The sequence below is a fragment of the Myotis nattereri genome (genome assembly GCF_964212035.1).
Source record: "Myotis nattereri genome assembly, chromosome: 4".
NCBI lineage: Eukaryota > Metazoa > Chordata > Mammalia > Chiroptera > Vespertilionidae > Myotis > Myotis nattereri.
In genome coordinates, this window is record NC_138079.1 from 85,076,722 (window position 1) to 85,096,356 (window position 19,635).

General features: G+C 42.0%; 1 protein-coding gene across 3 annotated transcripts in view; it reads left to right on the forward strand.

The window, feature by feature from the left end:
* Nucleotides 1-894: 894 nt before the first annotated feature.
* Nucleotides 895-19,635, forward strand: part of AUTS2 (activator of transcription and developmental regulator AUTS2) — a gene marked incomplete at its 5' end in the record, with an annotated part of 1,127,567 nt that continues 1,108,826 nt past the window's right edge. For all 3 annotated transcript variants that reach the window (XM_081090564.1, XM_081090566.1, XM_081090565.1), the window contains one exon: nt 895-1,197. In XM_081090564.1, the coding sequence (XP_080946690.1) occupies nt 895-1,197 (303 nt within the window). The remainder of the gene's footprint in view (nt 1,198-19,635) is intronic.

Here is a 19,635-nt window from a genome sequence, read left to right on the forward strand (position 1 = left end):
AAAAAAATTTTTTTTTGAGGACGGGGGTGGGTGGCAGCGACGGGGTCTGCTTCTTCTCCTCTTTCAGCTCCCCCTCCTCCCCCTCCAAGACCGAAAAGCAAACCCCACAACTGCTCCAGCATCCTCCTTCCCTTCCTCCACCTCCCTCGCCACCTCTGCCAGTTTCGCTCTCTCCTCTCCTAATTATTTCATTATTATGCGTCCCTCTCTGGGGGGTCTCCTCCCTCTCAGCTCCCTGGGAAGCCCTGGCCTCCCCTGGATGCATTTCTTAAACATTTGGGAGCCTGGGAGTGAGTTTCCTCCGAGGCGTGTGTGAGAGGCGGCGGGGGTGTTTTCCTGTGCGAGGGGCGGGTGAAGTTCATTGCCCCCACTTTCCCGCGACCTTTTCGGACCTGATTTTGACTCGGGGGCAGGGGGGGCAGCCGTATTTGGGGACCGGGGGGGCGCGGCGGAGAATGGCCGCGGGGAGGGCTCCCCGGAGCCTCCCAGTCTCTTGATCAAAGCATTCCGCTATTCTGATTTATTGCCTGCTTGGTGAGTTATTTTTTTTTCCCCCTCTAAAGGAGACCTGTGTGTTCAGCCATTACTTTGCTCGGCGCCGCTCGCAGGAATCTCCGACCCTCGGTGCCGCGGGCAGCCCCGCACTTAGGCTCCTCGCCTCTCGCCCTCGCGCCCGTCCCTCCTCCCTCTCTCCGCCCCTTCCCCCTTTTCTTTCTCCTCTCTTTCTTCCCCTCTCTCCCTTCTTTCGGCCGCCGTCTCCCCCGCGCCCTCCTCGGGGCGGAGGGAAGCCGAGAAGCGGGGGAGGGAGGGGTTGGTGTCAATTTTTTTGTGTGGCCGCGGCTGGGGCCGGTGGCGGGCAGGCGGCGAGCGGGGAGACCCCGGCGCGGCAGAGCCATGGATGGCCCGACGCGGGGCCATGGACTCCGCAAGAAGCGGCGGTCGCGGTCGCAGCGAGACCGGGAGAGGCGCTCCCGGGGCGGGCTGGGGGCCGGAGCGGCTGGCGGCGCCGGCCGGACCCGGGCGCCCTCGCTCGCCTCGTCGTCGGGCTCCGACAAGGAAGACAATGGGAAGCCCCCGTCCTCCGCCCCGTCCCGGCCCAGACCCCCGCGGAGGAAGCGGAGAGAGTCCACCTCGGCCGAAGAGGACATCATTGATGGATTTGCCATGACCAGCTTTGTCACTTTTGAAGCGCTGGAGGTAAGGGGGGTCCCCTCCCCCTGGCTTTCCTTTATGCACGACCCCATTTCGCTGTGCCCGGCTCAGGAGCTTCACCCACTGTGCTCCGGCCGGTCTGTCTGTCTGTCTAGGCTGAGATCTTATTGTTGGGGGGAGAACTGGGGGCGCGGACAGACAGGCGGCAGGAGGGCATCGCCAAGCCCTGCCTGGTCTCCGGGTCTCCTCGTTTTCGCTCGCCTTTCCCCTGCGCCCCCTCCCTGCGCCCCCTCCACAGCAGATGGGCATGGAGAAAGGGGTTCAGGCATCACAACAATGCGCCCCCCTCCACGGGTAGCTCTGCCCCTACTCCTTCCTCCCCTCCCTCCCCAATCATGGCTTCTTAGCTGGTGGAAGTCTCTTTGCTGGGTTTGGGGCGCCTGTGGACGGTTCTCGGTGTGCTTTCGACAGAGCCCTATGTGCTTGTGTGTGTGTGTCTGTGTAGTGTATACCTTTCCTGGGTGCCCTCGGAACTGGAGACTAACGGTGTTTTGTGGTTTCTCTGTCCCCTCTCCCTGCCTTTTTTTTTCCTTCTGGTGAAGCTGGGGAAGGGGGCGTTTTCTCCTGGTTGGGAGAAAGGAGGGAGGAGGGGAGAGCAGAGAGGAAAGGATGGAATATCTTTCTGTATTCCCCATGGGGCTCTGTAACAGAAAGGGTTAATTATAATATTTGTGCACATATATATATGCACATGTGTGTACATGAGCAATTTGGTTAAAGGACAGAAAAAGGTACACCAGGGACGACTGGTGGGAGGAAAGAATAAAATCCGAGCTGGTATCTGAAGGGCTTGTCACCCAATTGTCCCTCTCCCTTTGCTTTTGTGTGTATGTGTGTGTGTGTGTGTGTGTGTGTGTTTTCTTTTCTCTCTTTTTTCTTTCTGATTGGCTTTGTGTGTATATATAAGTCTTTATTCCTTGGGTACCTGCAGTGTTGATTTCCAAAGGCACATTTTGCTGCCCTCTAACCAGCTTCTGGGGAAGGGGGTGGGTAGTTAGAGGTAGACTGCCCAGGGGTCAGGGGGAAACAGTCTTTACCTGGAAGAATCAGATTTGGTGCTGGTATGGGTCATTGGTCTCTATAAATGTAACCCCCCTTTTTCCCTCCCCCTGCCTTGCTTTCCCCACCCCCAACACACCACACACACAGGAGGCTTTGAGATTCTGCAGAGTTGGTCCGGCTTTGCTTAAGCACAAAATCAAGATAGTTGGTTTCTAGCCTTTCATGCACTTGGTATGGTTAAAGGTTCCTGAAGGAAACTTTTTCATTTCCCTTTGATTTTGTGCTGTTATTATGGTATTATTTGAGATGATCAAATGCAAGCTTAGTTAATGACAGCTTAAATCTCACATGCAGTAACTGTACAGGTTGAGATTGCTGGTTCTCTCTGTGTGTTTGGATGTCAGGTTTAATATATTTTTAAACGGAAGCCTTCCTTTGGGGTTGTTTTTTCTATTTGAACTGCTTTTTGGTTGGGCTGCTGGTGGTGATGGTGGTGGTGGATGGTGGCCAGTGGTTGGGGAGGAAGGGAGGGTGGTTGGTGGTATTGGTGACCATAGATTTTGATGTTAGTGATTGAATCTGTTACCCTTTTGGTTCTAGAACCCGTGCTTTATGGGCTAAAATGGATTGTACACAATCGTTTTGAGTGTTGAGGCTCACCACTTATTAGGATAATTCTAACTGTGGCTTCAACTTTGCCAAGGTGGGAGGGTACTGTACAGGGTGACCTCTTTCTCTCTGTTTCTCTGTTGATTTAAAATAGGGATTGACATAGCAGCATGTATGCTAATAGGAAATGCTGCCTAGAATTTGGTTCATGATTGCTATGTGTGGTTAGTTTAGGACAGTACTTGTAAAATCTGGTTATAAGTGGTTCTGCTTTTTGCACCGTTATCCTGGGCTGCCCCGTGTCCCCTTTCAGTAAGCCAGAGGGATCTGTAGTTTCCCATGAACACTTTTGAAGGCCAAGTAGAAATAGGTGTAACTTACGCAGTAGTTTTTAAAATCATTGTTACTTTTGATAAATATTTGCCTGGGCTTGTGATGTGTATATCTATTCATTTGGCATTTGAGAGAAAATGTGCCCTTCTAGTTTCTTTTGGGCTTGAAAAACTTTTACTTTTTAAAGAAGACCAAGTTCAAAGTGTACTGTTAACACCATTACCTTTCTTGCTGTGATTATCTTTTTTTTTCCTGCTACTTTTCTCAATTCAGAATCCAGGTTATTTTTAGCTGAATACTATGCTACCTTAATATCTAAATACAATTTACACATCTGTGTGTGGGTCTAAATGGTCTAACATTTAAAAGAATTTTTTTAAAACTTTATAGAAAATTTAAACATACACAAAAGTAGAGAGAACAGTTTGATAAACCCCAATGTACCCAACACCCAGGTCACCAACTGCCAGCTCATGTCTCATCTTGTTTTATCTGTATCCCATGTACTCGACCTCCCCTCCTAGATGTGATATGAGAAATATGTAAATATTTCTGTATGTATCTGGAAATGGTAATGACTTTAAAAAACACCAAACCCCCCACAGTACCATTATTACACCTAAATAAACGAGTTTCCTAATATCATCCATCAAATATCCTGTCAGTGTTCAGATGTAAAAGATCCAGCTTTTGTAGAAAAGCTGTAAATTTTTCAGATTAAAAAAAAGAGGGGAATAAAAATAATGTATATTTGGTTCTATGGACAAAGGTAGATCTGTTTGCTGCACATTTGTGTCCAGGCTGGGTGGTCAAACATAAGTGTGCAGTGATCATGAAGATAAAACCTATGTATGTACTCATTTTGGAAGATTTACTCAACTATCACCATAAAATGTGAGGTCTTATTAGGAAACAGGCAACTAAACTATGAAGTTGGATAGAAATGTATGTGACAGAATTATTATAGATGCTAAGAGTACCCTAAATATATATTATTTTTTGTGTGCCTTGTGTTTAGAAATGAAAATAGTTGTCACCATGTAACGTTGAGGCTGCTGCTAGTGTTGTGATAAGAAACCAGAAATATTGGCTTATATAGCTAGGCTTGTATCTCATGCCAGTTCAGAGCAATAGCTGGCAAACTGGAGTAGCATACTTTGGATGTTAATGGATGGACACATTGATTTTTGACTCCCTCTTTAAAAAAGAGGCTCCTGACTCAAAATGAAATGTGCTGATATAAGTTGTTCCAGTCCAACTGTGACTTTACTTTTGCTGGAGCAAAAGTAAGAAACGTGCCTAATGAGAACTGCATTTTTATGCTGATTGTTTTTTCACTGTTGGATATTTAAGATGATGAAAGCTTTGGGAGTAGTTTGAGAAGCCCACACTTTATAGGTAGTAAAACTGGCTGAGGTAGTTTCATATTCTTCAGGGACACTTGTCTTGAGTAATTGCACCCTGAAGTTCAAGTATGTGATTGTGAAGAGTCTCATGATAGAAGATAAGAGGGTAGGTGAGGAGGCTAAAGTTGATCGTGGTGTTCTTTTCATTAGGCATTTGAGAAACAGAATTACCATTTGGATATGGTATTGTTTATTTGGATATTCTTTGAATAACAGGTTGAGAGTGAATATCCCCAGATGTCATGCCTCATTTAAAAAAAAGTGGCTTCTAACAAAGTATAATGAAAATGTTGGGGTTCCAGTACTATCAGTGTACCATAATATGCCAGATATTATTGCCTTTCTGTTCTTATTTGGGTTCCTTTCTGTGTAGTCTCAATTAGTAAGCCATGTGAGTGCTGCAGCTAAAATTTTGACTTTGCAAAATCATTATTACCCCCCACTCCACTCCTCTGTTGTGCACTGGATTTTTAAAGCAGCCTCCTTTTGTACAATTGACCAAGGGTAGCAAAGATGAAATTGGTGGGACTAGCAGACAGAAGGCCAACTGGAGCTCTGTAGGCTTGTGAAAACTTAAGGAAGACTCATTTCTGGTGGATACAGGATCAAACCAAGAATTTCATGTGGTCTTCATTTCCTCGCTCTGTTTCAGGGCTTCCCCTGAAACGCTACACATCGATAGTGTAAATAGGCTGTACAGAAGTTGTTGTACTTTTAGTATACCATGTTAATAGGCTTTAAAATTTATTATGGTCAAATATCATTTGTTCAGTTATTTAAAAAAAACAACATTAATCATGTTCCTCATATCAGTCAGCAAATATTTATGGAGTGCCTGATATGTGCAAGGTATTAGAAAGAGTACAAAGAAACCTAAAAATATATGTGGCATCTTGAAGGAGTGTACAGTTTAGCTGCTGACAAGTCCTGCACCTACAAAATTTTAAAATAGGCACTTGGATGCCTAATACCAACGACGTGCAATAGGCTTTCAGAGAATGGGGTAGTGAGTGCCATTGGCTAAAGTATTTGAGATGGCTTCATGGAGAAGATGGAACCTAAAAGGTTGAAGGGATTTGGATAGATAGGGAAGGAATGTGGGATGGAAAGAGCATTCTAAGAAGAGGGAATAGTGAAGAAGGTGCAGAAAAAAGAGGAGTGAGAAGATGCTATTTTATTAGGGCTTAGGGGCAAGGAAGGCCTGGTAGAAAGAAGTCCAACATTATGGAAGTCGAGAGTGCTTGTTAGGGAGTCAGGAGACTAGTGGAGAAACATTCCAGGCTTGGCTGTCCTAACTGGTTCAGTCACTTTGGGAAGTTACTTTCTAAAAGTATCATTTTCAAAATCCATTAGTTGAGAGGTTTAGGCTAGTTTTAGAGCAAAAGTACCCATGCTGGATAGGAACACAGCTTTGCCAGGTGTTCAGAGGTTGTGTTTTAGAACAGAAAAATGTGATCTGCTCTCGAATAGTTTTGGAACTTGATGGACTAGGCACAATTCAAGGGGTGACTTGTTAATGTCAGAATTAAGTCTTTTATTATGTGAATGCGAGTTTTGAATATCAGAGAAGGCCATGTGATGTGCCTTATTTCCTAAATTTATTTGACCGCAGGACACTTTTATTGTTGGCATTAAAATCCATAATCTGGTACGGGAGATACTGGGAAAGATCTGATAGATCCCTTCCAGGAACTTGGTGATCTCTGAATTTAGGGAGAGTGAGCCCAAAATAGACTGCTTGGAAAACCAGGCACAGAAGTTTGAAGTTGCAGCGGAGGCTGCTGCTTAAGTGGGAGTGGTAAGGGGAGTGCAAGGTGTAAATAACGATGATTAGTTCATTTGTCCTCCTGCTCTCTTTTCCTGCCTGGTGTCAGCCCTTTCATTGATTGTTGGCAACCCCACCATGAAGTAAGAATTGGTCAGTGATTTTCATTAATAGCACTTTCAGTGTGATAGCAGCCCAATTCTCATGCCACCAAGCGGCCTCTAGCCAATATGTTATATCCCGTCTTCTTAGTCCCTTCTAGTGTATTGTTGCTTTTTAAGCAAGCTGGAAAGAAGGTTGGATGAAAAAGAGGGTTGGCACTGGCCTTAAAATAAAGGTTTCTTTGGCTCGTTTGTGTATGAAGTGCTAGTTCAAGAAAGGTCAGAACCTTTCTGGTGTTTCTCAGCTAGGGAGAGCTGTGGAGATATGCTTTGTTTTTGCATTTTTCACTTTTTATCTTGGGAAGTTTGGAATGGCATTGCAGGGTAAATGGGTCAGTTCCTCCTGCATTTCACTTCTGAAAATGTGCATAAGATCCGAGGAGTTCTAAGAGGTGAGAAAGTTTGCAGAAATGGAAGAGTGTGAATACTGTGCTTGGTTATGAATTCAAGTATTTTACTGTGTGTACTGAATTTCAGCAATTTACTGCACAGAGATCACTTCAGAAGTATTTGTGTGAGATGAGGTAAAAGATTGTGATATGGTGATTCTACACATTTGTGTTAGCTGTTGAGATTAACGACTTCAGCTCTTTTTTTGGAAGTAGAGAGAATATCAATGAACCAGTAAATTGAAAAAAATGAATCACAAAGTTAGTGATTAGCTTTTCATCCTTTCTGAGAGTGTTGTTCTATAGCTTTCACTGTTGGAAAAGGGTTAAAAAAACAACAACTAGAGCAAAACTAGAGCAAGCTCCATTAAAAAAAACCAAACTAGCACAACGGAGCATTGAGAGTGATAAAGAGATTCTGAGATGCAACAGTTCTATATACTGTAAAAAAAATTGTGATTATTTATTTTTAAAGAAAAATAGGATTAGAAATAAGGTCCCTATGCTGAGAAAATCATAATTGAGGCCAGCAGTTAAGTAATTTAGGTCTCAATGGCTACAGGATTTGGAAGCCTTTTGGACAGAATGCCTGTAGCACTTTTTTTTTTTTTTAAATCCTCACAGGAGGATATTTTTCCATTGAGTTTTAGAGTGGAAGGGAGAGAGCAGTGGGAGGAGGAGGAGGAGGAGGAGGAGGAGGAGGAGGAGGAGGAGGAGGAGGAGGAGGAGGACGACGACTCGACAGCTATCCATATGGTTGCCTTCCTCATGAGCCCTGACCTGGGCCAGGGATTGAGCCTGCAACCCAGGTACATGCCCTTGACCAGGAATCAAACTCGGGACCCTTCACTCCACAGGCCGATGCTCTAACCACTGAGCAACTGGCTAGGGCCTGTAGCACTTTTTGATGGACTGTGCGTGTGTGTATCGACATGCAGAGAGTGGAGGGCAGTGGGTTAGTGGTTTTACATTTTATTTTACCCTTATACTGCATGTAGTCTAATACACTAACTTTGTGAAAGTGCCTCATAGTGTTTTTTTCTCTTTAAGAAACAACACTTTCAGGGTCAGGATTAAACCCAATATTCTGCAGATATAGGAAAAAGAAGACGGAAACAAGATAGCTGCTATTCATTTGGTAAACTTCCGAAAAAATCAGGGAGATTTGAAAACTCAGGTAATTAAAGTCTGGAAGAGCAAGGTAGGAATTAATTTGGTAGAGAGGTTCAAAAATAATTTAGGGACATTGTTAGTTGGGTCAGAACTGTTTTTCTTATATAATCTGTACCTGTTCCATAGATGAATGCCAATTTTGTTTTTTCTCGAAGATGGCAAAGAATTTTGTTTCCTTCTTCAAAATCTTAGCTGTGATCTTCATTTCTTCTCATAAGTCTGGAGGGTAAGGGGTATACAGTCAGTAGGTATCATTGTAAGATCCAAAGAATAGGCCCTGTTTATGCTGTTGGTAACAGAGGAGGGGAGAAGCGGATTTCACATAGTATGGTTTCCTTTACTTTCTTAGGAAGAGACTAGACAAGTGCAGGCTTCTGTGTGTCAGTCCTCTTCAGGTCTCTGATTCCATCCTTTGCAAGAGAACCCATAGCCTGAAATGGTGTGTTTTGCTCCTTCTTTGCAGGTGTTTATTTCACATATTAGTGTAAATGGCAGTCTCATCTCAGAATCCAGTTAGATTCCCCACCCACCCACTGCCTGCCTGCCTCCTTCCTTCCTTCCCTCCCTCCCTCCCAATTGTGCTCCCTTCTTCCCCTCTCTCTTCCTTTACTGAGGTAGATCTATCAAAATTATTAATGCAGTTAATAGAAGGCAATAGATTTAGGAAGTTGTGAATGAAATGTGGCAATTTAAACACTTCAGACCTCATTGTTTGAACTTTGACAGTCTGAGGGAGGGACTCTGATGTTAGTAAATTGCTTGCCACAATTTTCTGGGCTGTTACAGCTCATCATTCTGATTTCCCATTTATATCCAAACCTCTAGTTAGGATCTGCCTGACAAATGACACGAATTGCCAAATTACATACAAATATTTTTTACTTTACTGTCATTTTTAGCTTGCCACTATACCTCAAGGTGTGCCATACCTCCTTGGTACCTTCAGAGTCCTGGAAAATCCAGGTGTGGTAAAATGGAGGCATAAGAGAGCAGGGGAAAGCCCAGAGTTTGTAAGTAATGGAAAATGACCGGGATTCATTTTTGGCAGAAAGTCTTCAAATTGCAGGTACTGTGTGCTTGCTATTAACTGAAGCATTTTGAAATGACCTGGGCGAGATTCTGAAGCATAGCCTGTGAAGACAAATTGTGACTCTTGTTATTATGGCTGAAATCTGATACTTTCCAACTGCAGTAACATTCTGAATCTGGGACAGGATTTAAGTCAATTCCAGGATCAAATTGTGATGGGACCTGAGGGATGTCGTTTTCCTTGTTGTCCCCACACTTGCCCTACACTGCAGCACCGTACCAACCTACCAACCTCATTTAAGGTTTCTACAAAGTTTCTGATGGCAGTGATATTTTAGAGCTTGAAAAGAGGCATTAAAAGAATCCAGTATTGCAGTTATTCCTCAAAAGTTGTGCTGAAGTAGACTTTTTGTTTTTGTTAGATAGGGTCTCTGTTCACTTGTACTTGCTGGCTAAATGTTGTTCAGTGAATAGTTTTCTATAGTTAAAAACTAAGTAGGAAAAAAACCCTAAGAGAATGAGGATGTAGATGGAACAATAGATGAATATTAGATTATCATTTGCTTTTCAGCCACATACTAGAAATTCCACCCTTTCTCTCTGCAAGTGTTCAGTTGGCAAAATAATGAAGATCCAGGATTATGCTGTTCTAAAATGATTTTATGTAATTCAAGTGAAGTTATGCTTTCACTGCGGCAGAAGGGCAAACATGCATTTGTTATGTTTTGCTGTTACTTGTTACTGTTATTGCATTGCTGTGTATTGTAGTTTGCTCCTTTCCCATTCCTTATCAGGTAATCAGTTTGATTACTTGTGAAAATTACAATTTTGAGCTTAGTGTATAGAGCAGCCTTGGGCAAACTATGGCCCGTGGGCCGGATCTGGCCCATTTGAAATGAATAAAACTAAAAAAAAAAAAAAAGACCGTACCCTTTTATGTAATGATGTTTACTCTGAATTTATATTAGTTCACACAAACACTCCATCCATGCTTTTGTTCCGGCCCTCCGGTCCAGTTTAAGAACCCATTGTGGCCCTCCAGTCAAAAAGTTTGCCCACCCCTGGTATAGAGCATCTTTAGGAGGAGTTTATCCTAAAAGTTAGGACTCAGCTTTTTTCAGAGCAGTCTTTTGATCCATTTCACTCCAGCCATTGTTGGCCAGTGTAATTTTATAAGTACAGATGATGTCTTTAGTGATGTAGTTCTGCCTCTACTTTTGCAAATGAAAACAGCCCAGAGGTGTTAATTGACCTGCTCAAGAATATACTGGGAGTTAGAGACTCTCACTGTTGTCCCATGAAACTAGGAGACTGTCTGCTTCTCATTAGTACTAAGGATTCCCAAGGACTGAAAATGTTGGAAATTGTTTTTTAAAAAACAAAATTAATACTACAAATGAGAATGAGCACCCATGATTGTAAAGCTCCCAATTTTGCTAAGAATTTGAACACCCCACCCAGACCCCACTTCCCAGAATGAGGATGTAGAAGAAAAAATTATTAGGGTGATGATATGAGGATTTCTCATCCTTGAATGTGTAATGGAAAGATAAAATAACTATTTGGATATAAAATGACAAAATTTTAACATAATTTTTTGGGTGAAATATTTTCTTCAGCCTGACAATTCAGAGAAACTCAGAGTAACTTACAAGTTTAGTAGCAGGACATATGGAACAAGTGAACTTTGGAGTATGGTGGAGTTGAAGACTCAATCAGACTTTTCTTTTGCAGCAGAAAGAGTCAGACCATTAAATAAATCCACATGGTGTATTGGCTAAGCCATCTTGCATCTTTATGGCTGAACCAGAAAATATATAATAACTTTGTCATGTGTATGTTTTTATAGTCATTCATATAATGAAAAGAAGTTTTCATGAGATTGTAATAACATCAAGATGGATATAATTAAAACAGAAGCAGATTGACACCCCAAATTAAATGCAAACCATAAAACATGATACCTGAGCAGTGTGCTTTACATTTTTGCTGCAGGGGGCAGTCAGCCAGATATGCAAATAAAGACATTGATGAATTTCTCGGGGTGTGTATGTGGTTGCAGAGAACCCAACTATTTTATTAATCTTTTATCAAGCCTTGTTTAGATTTGCAACAGCAATGGGATGTATTAATTTGGCAGACCAAATAGCTTAGGACCAGAAAGTAGGAAATAATAAAGGGAAGGACATGATTGATATACTCTGTTATAAATAACACATGCAACTGACAAAGGGGCTGAGTAATCTTTAGATCTGTGCTTGATGTCATTAATGGAGTTGTTAAACCAGGATGTTTGAGTTGTTCAGTCAGAGAGGCTGCCTCCCATTTAAAATGCAGGGCTGTCTCTCCTTACACCATGGACAGGTATGTTGACAAAATTGGTGTAAATGGAATTTTTGTAAATTGGATCAAATGCACCAAGAGAATCTTACTGTGAAAAATGAGTCTTTTTCTTTCTTTCTTTTTTTTTTTAAAAAATCAAGTAGAGTATTCTTCCTCTCTGCAGGGAAGTTGGGATTTTGGTAGAGTGGGTCTAAGCTGGACATTGCTTTTCCCAAAACACTTTTCTGCGTGTGTTCTCTGTGCTCCTGGAAGAAAGTGACTGTGAGATTTGCATTTTCTGTTCAGGTTGCATACCTCACTTGGTCTGTGCTTCCAGGAATAATTGGTGGTGATTTGAATAAGCCCGCATCATTCAGATTTCAGAGGTTGGTTTTCAAGTGAGTGCTAAGGAGGGCTTGCGGCTATGCTTGTGGAATATGATTTCCATATCTGTTCCATTGGGGAGTCCAGGCATGTCATAACCACTTTAGAGTCATAATTGTACAGAGACACCCTAGCTATAATTTTTCTATATGACAGTTCAGTTTTAAAATTGTAAAGATGCCAAATGCAGGGCTGTATTGTTATTAGGGAAGTCGGTGACATCTGTTATATCTTGTTAACCAGGGGAGGAAAATGCTTTAATCAAAACAGCTAATTATGTCCTCTCAACTGATGAAAGATCTTTTGCTAAATTTTTGGAATTGGCCTTAATGGAAGAATCTGGCCTCTACAGGAACTTGAAGTATATTTACTCCTTCTATTTGAAAAATACTATTGTTAACCGTGGTGACATAAGGGTGTTTTAATTTTGTCAGATTGCTCTTACACTGCGTGTGGGAAGAGATGTTTTCAGAAGTTGTCTAAGCCAGCATGAAGTTTCTGCTTTTGTCCTCCCTCTCACCCGCACAGCGCACAGCGTATGAGGCCCCAGAGGGAGTTTGTATTTCCAGATGTGAGCCTAGGAGGATGATAGATGGTGGCTCAGAGCCACCTGGGGAGAGAGCAAATGATAATTACAGGTGAGAGGCACGGGGATAATTCAGCCTGTGTGCTGGGAGGTGCGATTTCACACCTGAATGTTGAAACCTGCTGTGTTAGACAGTTGTGTTGTTTTAAAATTAGTTTTGTTAGTCTAATATAGAAATGGGCCAGATTGTTCCAGGTCACCTTCAGTTGAAGGACTATAACTGTTTTAAAATATTGGAGTATAATATGATTACAGAAATACTTATTGTTTTTTGAAAAAGTTGTTTCATATGATACCTGAAAGTGTAAAAAACTGTGTTTTTAACTTAGCATATCTACACAGCTTCTAGCTCCCTTGATCACTTTTTAAAATTCTTTTAATATTTTGGTAGTATGTCTTTCCACTTTGAGTCATTCAGACTTCAAAACCTATCCAGTAAAGCCATCCTATTATCTATATTTCAACCAAGAATTAATTTTATCTGCACATGTTTCCAAAATCACAGATGATGAGGATGATGTTGATAATAACAAAGTAAAATTTATTGATAGTCTTAATGCTGGGATATGGAGTAGATCAGAGAAATGATTTGTTTCTTAGCTTTCAGAGTATTTTATCTGTCTAAAATGATTTTCCTGTGGATTGAGATCTTGGGGGGTCAGCCTAAAGGAGTTTTTGAAGTGTTGCCCATGACACAGTGTACTCTGTGTTTTACTTGGGATCTGGTGGGAAGCTCAAGCGCTATCACATGCTCTGTAATGGCTTATTGTGTGTCTGTTACATGCTCTTGGTCTGCTATATGCTCTGTAATGGCTTATTGTGTGTCACTTAAGAGTATGACTGGAACCTTGAAAAAGCCAGTTTTCTTCCTGTATTTGCAATGTATTTAATTTCCCTCTGTTCTCTACCTTTAGCCTCTCTACTGTTGAGGTTCTCAGAATTGTTGCTTCCTTTGCTCAGTAATCCATGCATAGTAGGTGCTCGATCAGTGCTTATTTAGAGTTGAATTATTTCCTCAAAAATTCCTGGAAAAGACATTTTTGAAAAGGGAGCTACTGTGTATTGAGAACTTACTCTGTGCCAGGTATTGTGCTCAGAATTTTGTATTCATTAGAGCAACCAATCGATATCCCTGTTTTATGGTTGAAGACACTGAAGCTCAGAGAGGTTAAGTCAGCTTGCCCCCAAAGTCAGTACAAGAGAGGCAGGAAATGCAGCCGTTGATAACCTGACCTGAAAGCTTGTGCTCCTCATCCCTTTCCACTCTTCTCTTTAATATAGATTCATTTTGTGAGAGAGTCCCAAATGGGTCTCTGGTAGACCACATTTGTTCTTTGTTGCTGCTGAAAATTGTCTTGGTTAAAAGGGATTTTTTTAAGGCATTATAATAGGCTTTAGGGAGGGGAAAGTACCTCATCATCTTTTGGTAAGTTCTTTATTTTCTTTTTAAAAGGTGGAGCTTACATAGGTGGCTGCCACTCCTATAGCACATCTATAGCTTATTTATTGTTGGTTTTTCTGTTTCTTTCACTGTTTTTCCCTGTACTGAAATCTGACCTTTTCCCAGGTCACATTACTCAGGTGGATTTTTAAGCCTTTGTCAAAGACAAGGTTTCAGGCTCCTAATATTGAGGGTTACTGTTTGTCAGTCCCTGTACTAAACCCTTTCACACACGTAATCTTACTGATTTTTTTTACAGCAGCCCCTTGGAACAGAAGTGTAAAATTGGAGAAGGGACTGGCACCCCCTCAACAGGTCACTATGGGTATAAGCTTATTTTTTTACTATAGTTTCCTTAGTATTTATTTTATTTTTTTACTGTTCTATGAAGTGGCATTTCTCTTGGCAGTCTATTCCACATAAAACAGATCTTTTTACTACTTTTCTTGTATTTTAGCTAGTAGAGTCTTTATTTTTCCTAGTGAAAGATCATACTAAATAGTTCTTTGCTTCTCTGGATATCTTTACCTTAAAGATTCCTGTTGACAAATGGTGCATTATTTTCTGTTATTGTTTCCTTTTATTATACAGCACACATTTGCAAATTGTTCTCCCTTTTCGCCCACTTCACCCTGTAGAGGTTTGTTTATGCTGCAAAGAGTATGCTAACGAATCAGATTGTTAGATTTGCTTCTTAGGGAAATCCAAACTGTGATTAGAGTACTATACATACTTGAGAAGCCCCTTCCTCTTTTCTTCTGGGCCAACATGGGCCTCCACACAGTTCATCCTCTAGGACTTCAGGATTCAGACTTGGCTGATGACCATCCCTTGAGGAGTAGACACACACACACACACACACACACACACACACACACACACACAATGAGTGCCTTCACTGGGCCTGAAATTTCCAAAGATTTCTGTGAATATGAAAATCAATCAAATTAAACACTTCTCTGAAAAGTCTCTTTTTGAAGAGAGGAGGCTGTTTCTTGTTGGAATCATCATGCTCTGAGACCTGTAGTCTTGCTCCTCTCTCTCCAGCTACTTCAAGGGACACAGATATCCTTTTGCTCAACCAAAATGGAAACATAGTAGTATTCAATTTTTATCCAAGTTTGTGATCATAGGGGTGACCCCAGTCAATGCATGTCTTTTGAAATTTAACTATCATTATAGAAATCTAGTGTAATAGGAACGACACCTTTAAGTGCAGGGTCTTAAAAGGGATTTCTGAAACCTGAATACGATATATTTATAAAATATGAGTTTTGTATTACCTCTAGGGCCTGTCTCAGACTGTAAATACTTAGGTAGGAGCTGTGTATTTTTAACTTTTCCTTGTGTTGTTCCTTACCCCTCTGAGGTTTGTAATACCCCTGCTGTGATGTTTTCAATTAAGGAAACAGTGTGAAGAGGACTGGTAGAGGTGTGTGTCACTTTCACTTCAGGGCAATGGGTGCCCTCTGTTTACTGTTTACAGATGAAGGTTTCTTTAACATTCTTGTAGATTGCTACATCTGCTGCCCATATTTCATCGGTACTCTTACTTTTTTTAGTATGGTTTACCGGGATTAAGGACAGGAATACTAGTATGTATACTCAGGCAGATTTGGAAATTACATTGTTGAAATACAGCCCATATGGTCATCGTAAAATGGTTAGTACTGCATATGATTGCCTTCCCAACGATGTGCTTTGTCATTACTTCCATCTTCCAAGAAGCACTCCTGTAGCATGCTGACAGCAAAGGCGTCATTAGAAAACATATGGACATGCAAAGGCATTAAATTGTCTTTAGTTTAAGGGTTGGATTACTGTATTAGAGGATGGGTCACCATGCTTTCAATCCATAACTCTTGCTTAGTTCAGTACTGCTAGACTGGATGATAAAGATTTGTAAAAATCCTGTATACTTGTTTGTTGAGTGTGTTTCATATCTTCCCCGCAGTTCTGAGGAGGTCTTTTAGCTGTGCAGAAGACCTCATCACATTATTGGAGCCAACAGGCTTCTCTGGGGGTGTTTCTTCCAACTCTTCATGCCCTGTGCAGCGTTCTTCTCTAGGATTCTCTCAACCTCTGCTTTCCTAAATGTAAGCCCAAAGCAGGCTAAGCCAGGAAGTCATTTAGATGTAAAAAGGGAGTAAATATTGGAGTCAGGAACCCACTGGTTGGCTGCCATATTACCAAAATTTATATGCTCCATTATGTAACATCTGGCTCCACCTGGTTCCTGAGTCCACCATCCTTCTTCCTTACTCCCTTAGAAGTGGTGAGGTTTTTGCAGCTTAGAGGCTCAATGGTAGGTCCCAGAGGCCCAGGGATCACCTGACAAGGCATGAAAGAGACACCCTTCCAGCTGCCTTATGGAGTTGGACCCCCCCCCCCCCAATCCAGAAATGCCTTCTATTTGGTTGTAGATATGGATTTGGGGATGTAACAGTTTTGGGACATGGTATGCTTTGAATTTCCAGGGAACTTTATGCAGCTGCCAGTGAATAGTAAGTGAAATTACAGAATGGAAAGTCATTCATCAAATTTAATGTTTCTCGTTGGAGTCTAACAGAAATAACATGGACTTGGAGACTTTCTGAGCAAGAAATGACCTTGGAAAAATTTGGGGCAGTGGGTTTGAGGTACCTTAGGGACACTGAGTCAGCTGTGGGGAGGCCCTGTCCTCGTTCAACCAGAACACCACCATTACCTGTTTTATATATTAGGGTAAGCTTTTATTTGGGAAGAAAAAGGTATTGGGATTCTTTCCTTTCATTTAGGAAATCTCAATCACTTGTGGGCAGGCACTGTTGTAGGCACAGGGACTGCAGTAGTGAATAAGAGAAATAGGTATCTGCTCTAATGGAGTTTATATTCTAGCAGGGGTGGGGGACATACTGTATATCATAAACAAATACATATATGTTGGGTGATGACAAGTTTTTTTAAAGCAGGGTACAGATATGATAGTGAGAATGTAATGTATATACATACATGCAAGTTTTATTTTTGTTTTCTGTTTGCAAGTTTATTGCATCATCTTGACACAAAACCATGACGGCAGTGTGAGATGTCGCTCTCTCCCTTTTAGCGTATGTGCAATTTTATAGAGATTTATCTAGGTGAGGCCTCTCTGAGGAGGTGATATTTGAGCAGAAACCCCAGGAAGTGAGAAATCAAGAAATGTGGTGAGTGGGGGGCAAAGCATTCAAAGAAGGGAAGAGCAAGTGTGGAGGCTTTGAGGAAGGAGTGGCTAGTGTGTGAGAAACTGTAGGAAGCAATGGGGGATCGAAGAGAGCAACCCAGTGAGGAGGAGAGGGGCAAAGATGGGGAGGGCCTATAGAAACTTAGACTTTTAAACCCCAGCAAATTTGAGAAACTTAACAGCGGAAAACAACTGTCCAAAGCCCTTATTTCCCAAACAAAAAAGTCTTTTAATTTCCCCAAGGTCACCCAGCTTAAAACAAGACTTACATGTTACATCACTGCCATCATTCCAGGCATGAGACAGATTTGGTCTCCTCTGCCATTTATGGGTATGGCTCTCCCAAAAGACATGCTTCAAGAATATAACAGGATTACAATGCTCAGCAACCACAAATTGGGGCTAGCTCTGTTCTTTAGTGCCATAATCCACCACCATTTGGGTAATAATTTTAATGACAAAAACAACAACAGTGATAATGGTTAACATTTATCAAGGACACATTGCATATGGTAGCCATTGTACCCAAAGCATTGTCACATTTAGCCCTCACGACACCTTGTGAAGTAGGTAACATTTTTATTATCATTTTAGAGATGAGGCAACTGAGGTTCAGAGAAATTAAATAATTTTCCTGTGGTCATGTAGCTAGAAAATTGTTGAGTCAGGACTTGAGCCCAGACTGTCTGATGTCAGGATCTGCACTGTCTCCTGATGAAGAGGAGGGGGGTGAGCTTATGCCTGGATAAACTTTCATTGGAGTATGCTCTCCTCAACCCCATTTTAAGTTAGTTTTAGAGCTGAGCCTTGGGAGTATTACTGTCGTGTCATAACCCACTTCTGTGTCTGCAAATGTTTGATTATATAAAGGTTTTCACAGACAGTCTGGCTCAGCCCTGGCAACTGCTGATTTTAGGTGGATTGCTGGTTAAGCAGATACCTTTTGGTCTTTCCGAACTAAGTTTGACTGGAACATTTTTCAAGACCTGTGCTGTGGAGTGTTACTACAGAATTCAGGCCAGGGTTTTCAAGTCAGCAGATCTAATGAAATTGGTTTTGATCCCCCACCCTCACCTCCAGTGAAGAAAAAGCCACCAACACTACAGCCTGTGTACTCCTTAGGAACCTGAAATCATCGTTTTAATACTTGTGCTTTTGAGGACCAATGTATGATGAACTTGCTTTAGATATATTTGTGTACAAATGTGAGTATATGTGTACATAGGACCGCGAAATACTTTGTGAATATGGAATAATGTAAAACAGAACATAACCAACACCCATGCACCCGCCACCAGTTTTCAACAAACCATAGCACTTTACCATGCTTTTCTTAAAACTGGGTTATTTTTAGTGAGTGCTCTGAAGAGGAAGCGAATCAACTGTTAAGCTTTAGAGCAGGGGATTCTCAAACTTGGCTGCACAACAGAATTGCATGGGGAACTTAAAAAAAAAGTTCCCCTACCCATGGGAGGGCGGAGGAAGCCCCCACTCCATCACCAGAACTTTTAAACACTCCCAGGGGATTCTGTTGTGCAGTTAGGGCAGAGACTGTGCCTGGAGGAGGGTGTGCAGTTTTTCTTCAGATGCCCAGAGAGCTGTACTCAAAGCCTTTTGGAGACCAGGAATAAGGCATTAGAGTGGCAACTGAGAAATTCAGAAGTGTTGGGAGCTCCTGTTGAAAGCGTTAGGGATGAGCTGACAGTTATAAAATTATCTTAGAAGTCAGGGGACACAGGGTTTCATTTCAAAATCCTGGAGTCACATGCATCTGGAAGGCTCTGAGCTGTTAGATGGCAGTTGATAAGGCTGTGGCCAGAGTCCCAGCTTTATCAGTAAGGTATGGGGTAAGATGTACAGTAAGATGTGCCCTCTCACCAGAGTGGCCAGTTGTCTCTGTGGATACATCCAAGGCCATGGCATCTTTCATAAGTACTGCCAACTTTCGATTATGCTGGTAGCCTAATGTGGAGCGCCCATACTCCTTCTACCCAGTCATCCATTCAGTCAATGGTTCCTGAGTTTCTTCTGTGTTCCAGGCACTGTTCTAGGCACGGGGGTAAACAGAACTCTTGGTTTCAAGGAATGGCATTGGTGGGGCAGGGGTGCTGTTACATTCTGGTGTCACATTGTTCTTTGGTGTGTCTAACAAAGAAAAGATGTGGTGAAACGGGAATCTTACCCTAGGAAAGCTCTAGGGCAGTGGTTCTCAACCTTGGCTGCACATTAGAATCACCTGGGAATCTTTTCAAAATCCTGGTTTCTGGGCCCCATCCTCCGGAAATTGTTTCTTTGTTACTAATGGCCAGTGATGGCAAACCTATGACACGCGTGTCAGAGGTGACATGCGAACTCATTTTTTTTGGTTGATTTTTTTTGTTAAATTGCATTTAAGTATATAAAATAAAATATCAAAACTGTATGTCTTTGTTTTACTATGGTTGCAAGTATCAAAATATTTCTGTATGTGACAGGGCACCAGAGTTAAGTTAGGGTTTTTCAAAATGCTGACACACCGAGCTCAAAAGGTTCGCCTTCACTGGTTGTGGCCCCACCCCATAACAAAGAAACAGAATTTCCGGAGGATGAGGCCCAGAAATCAGGATTTTAAAAAGATTCCC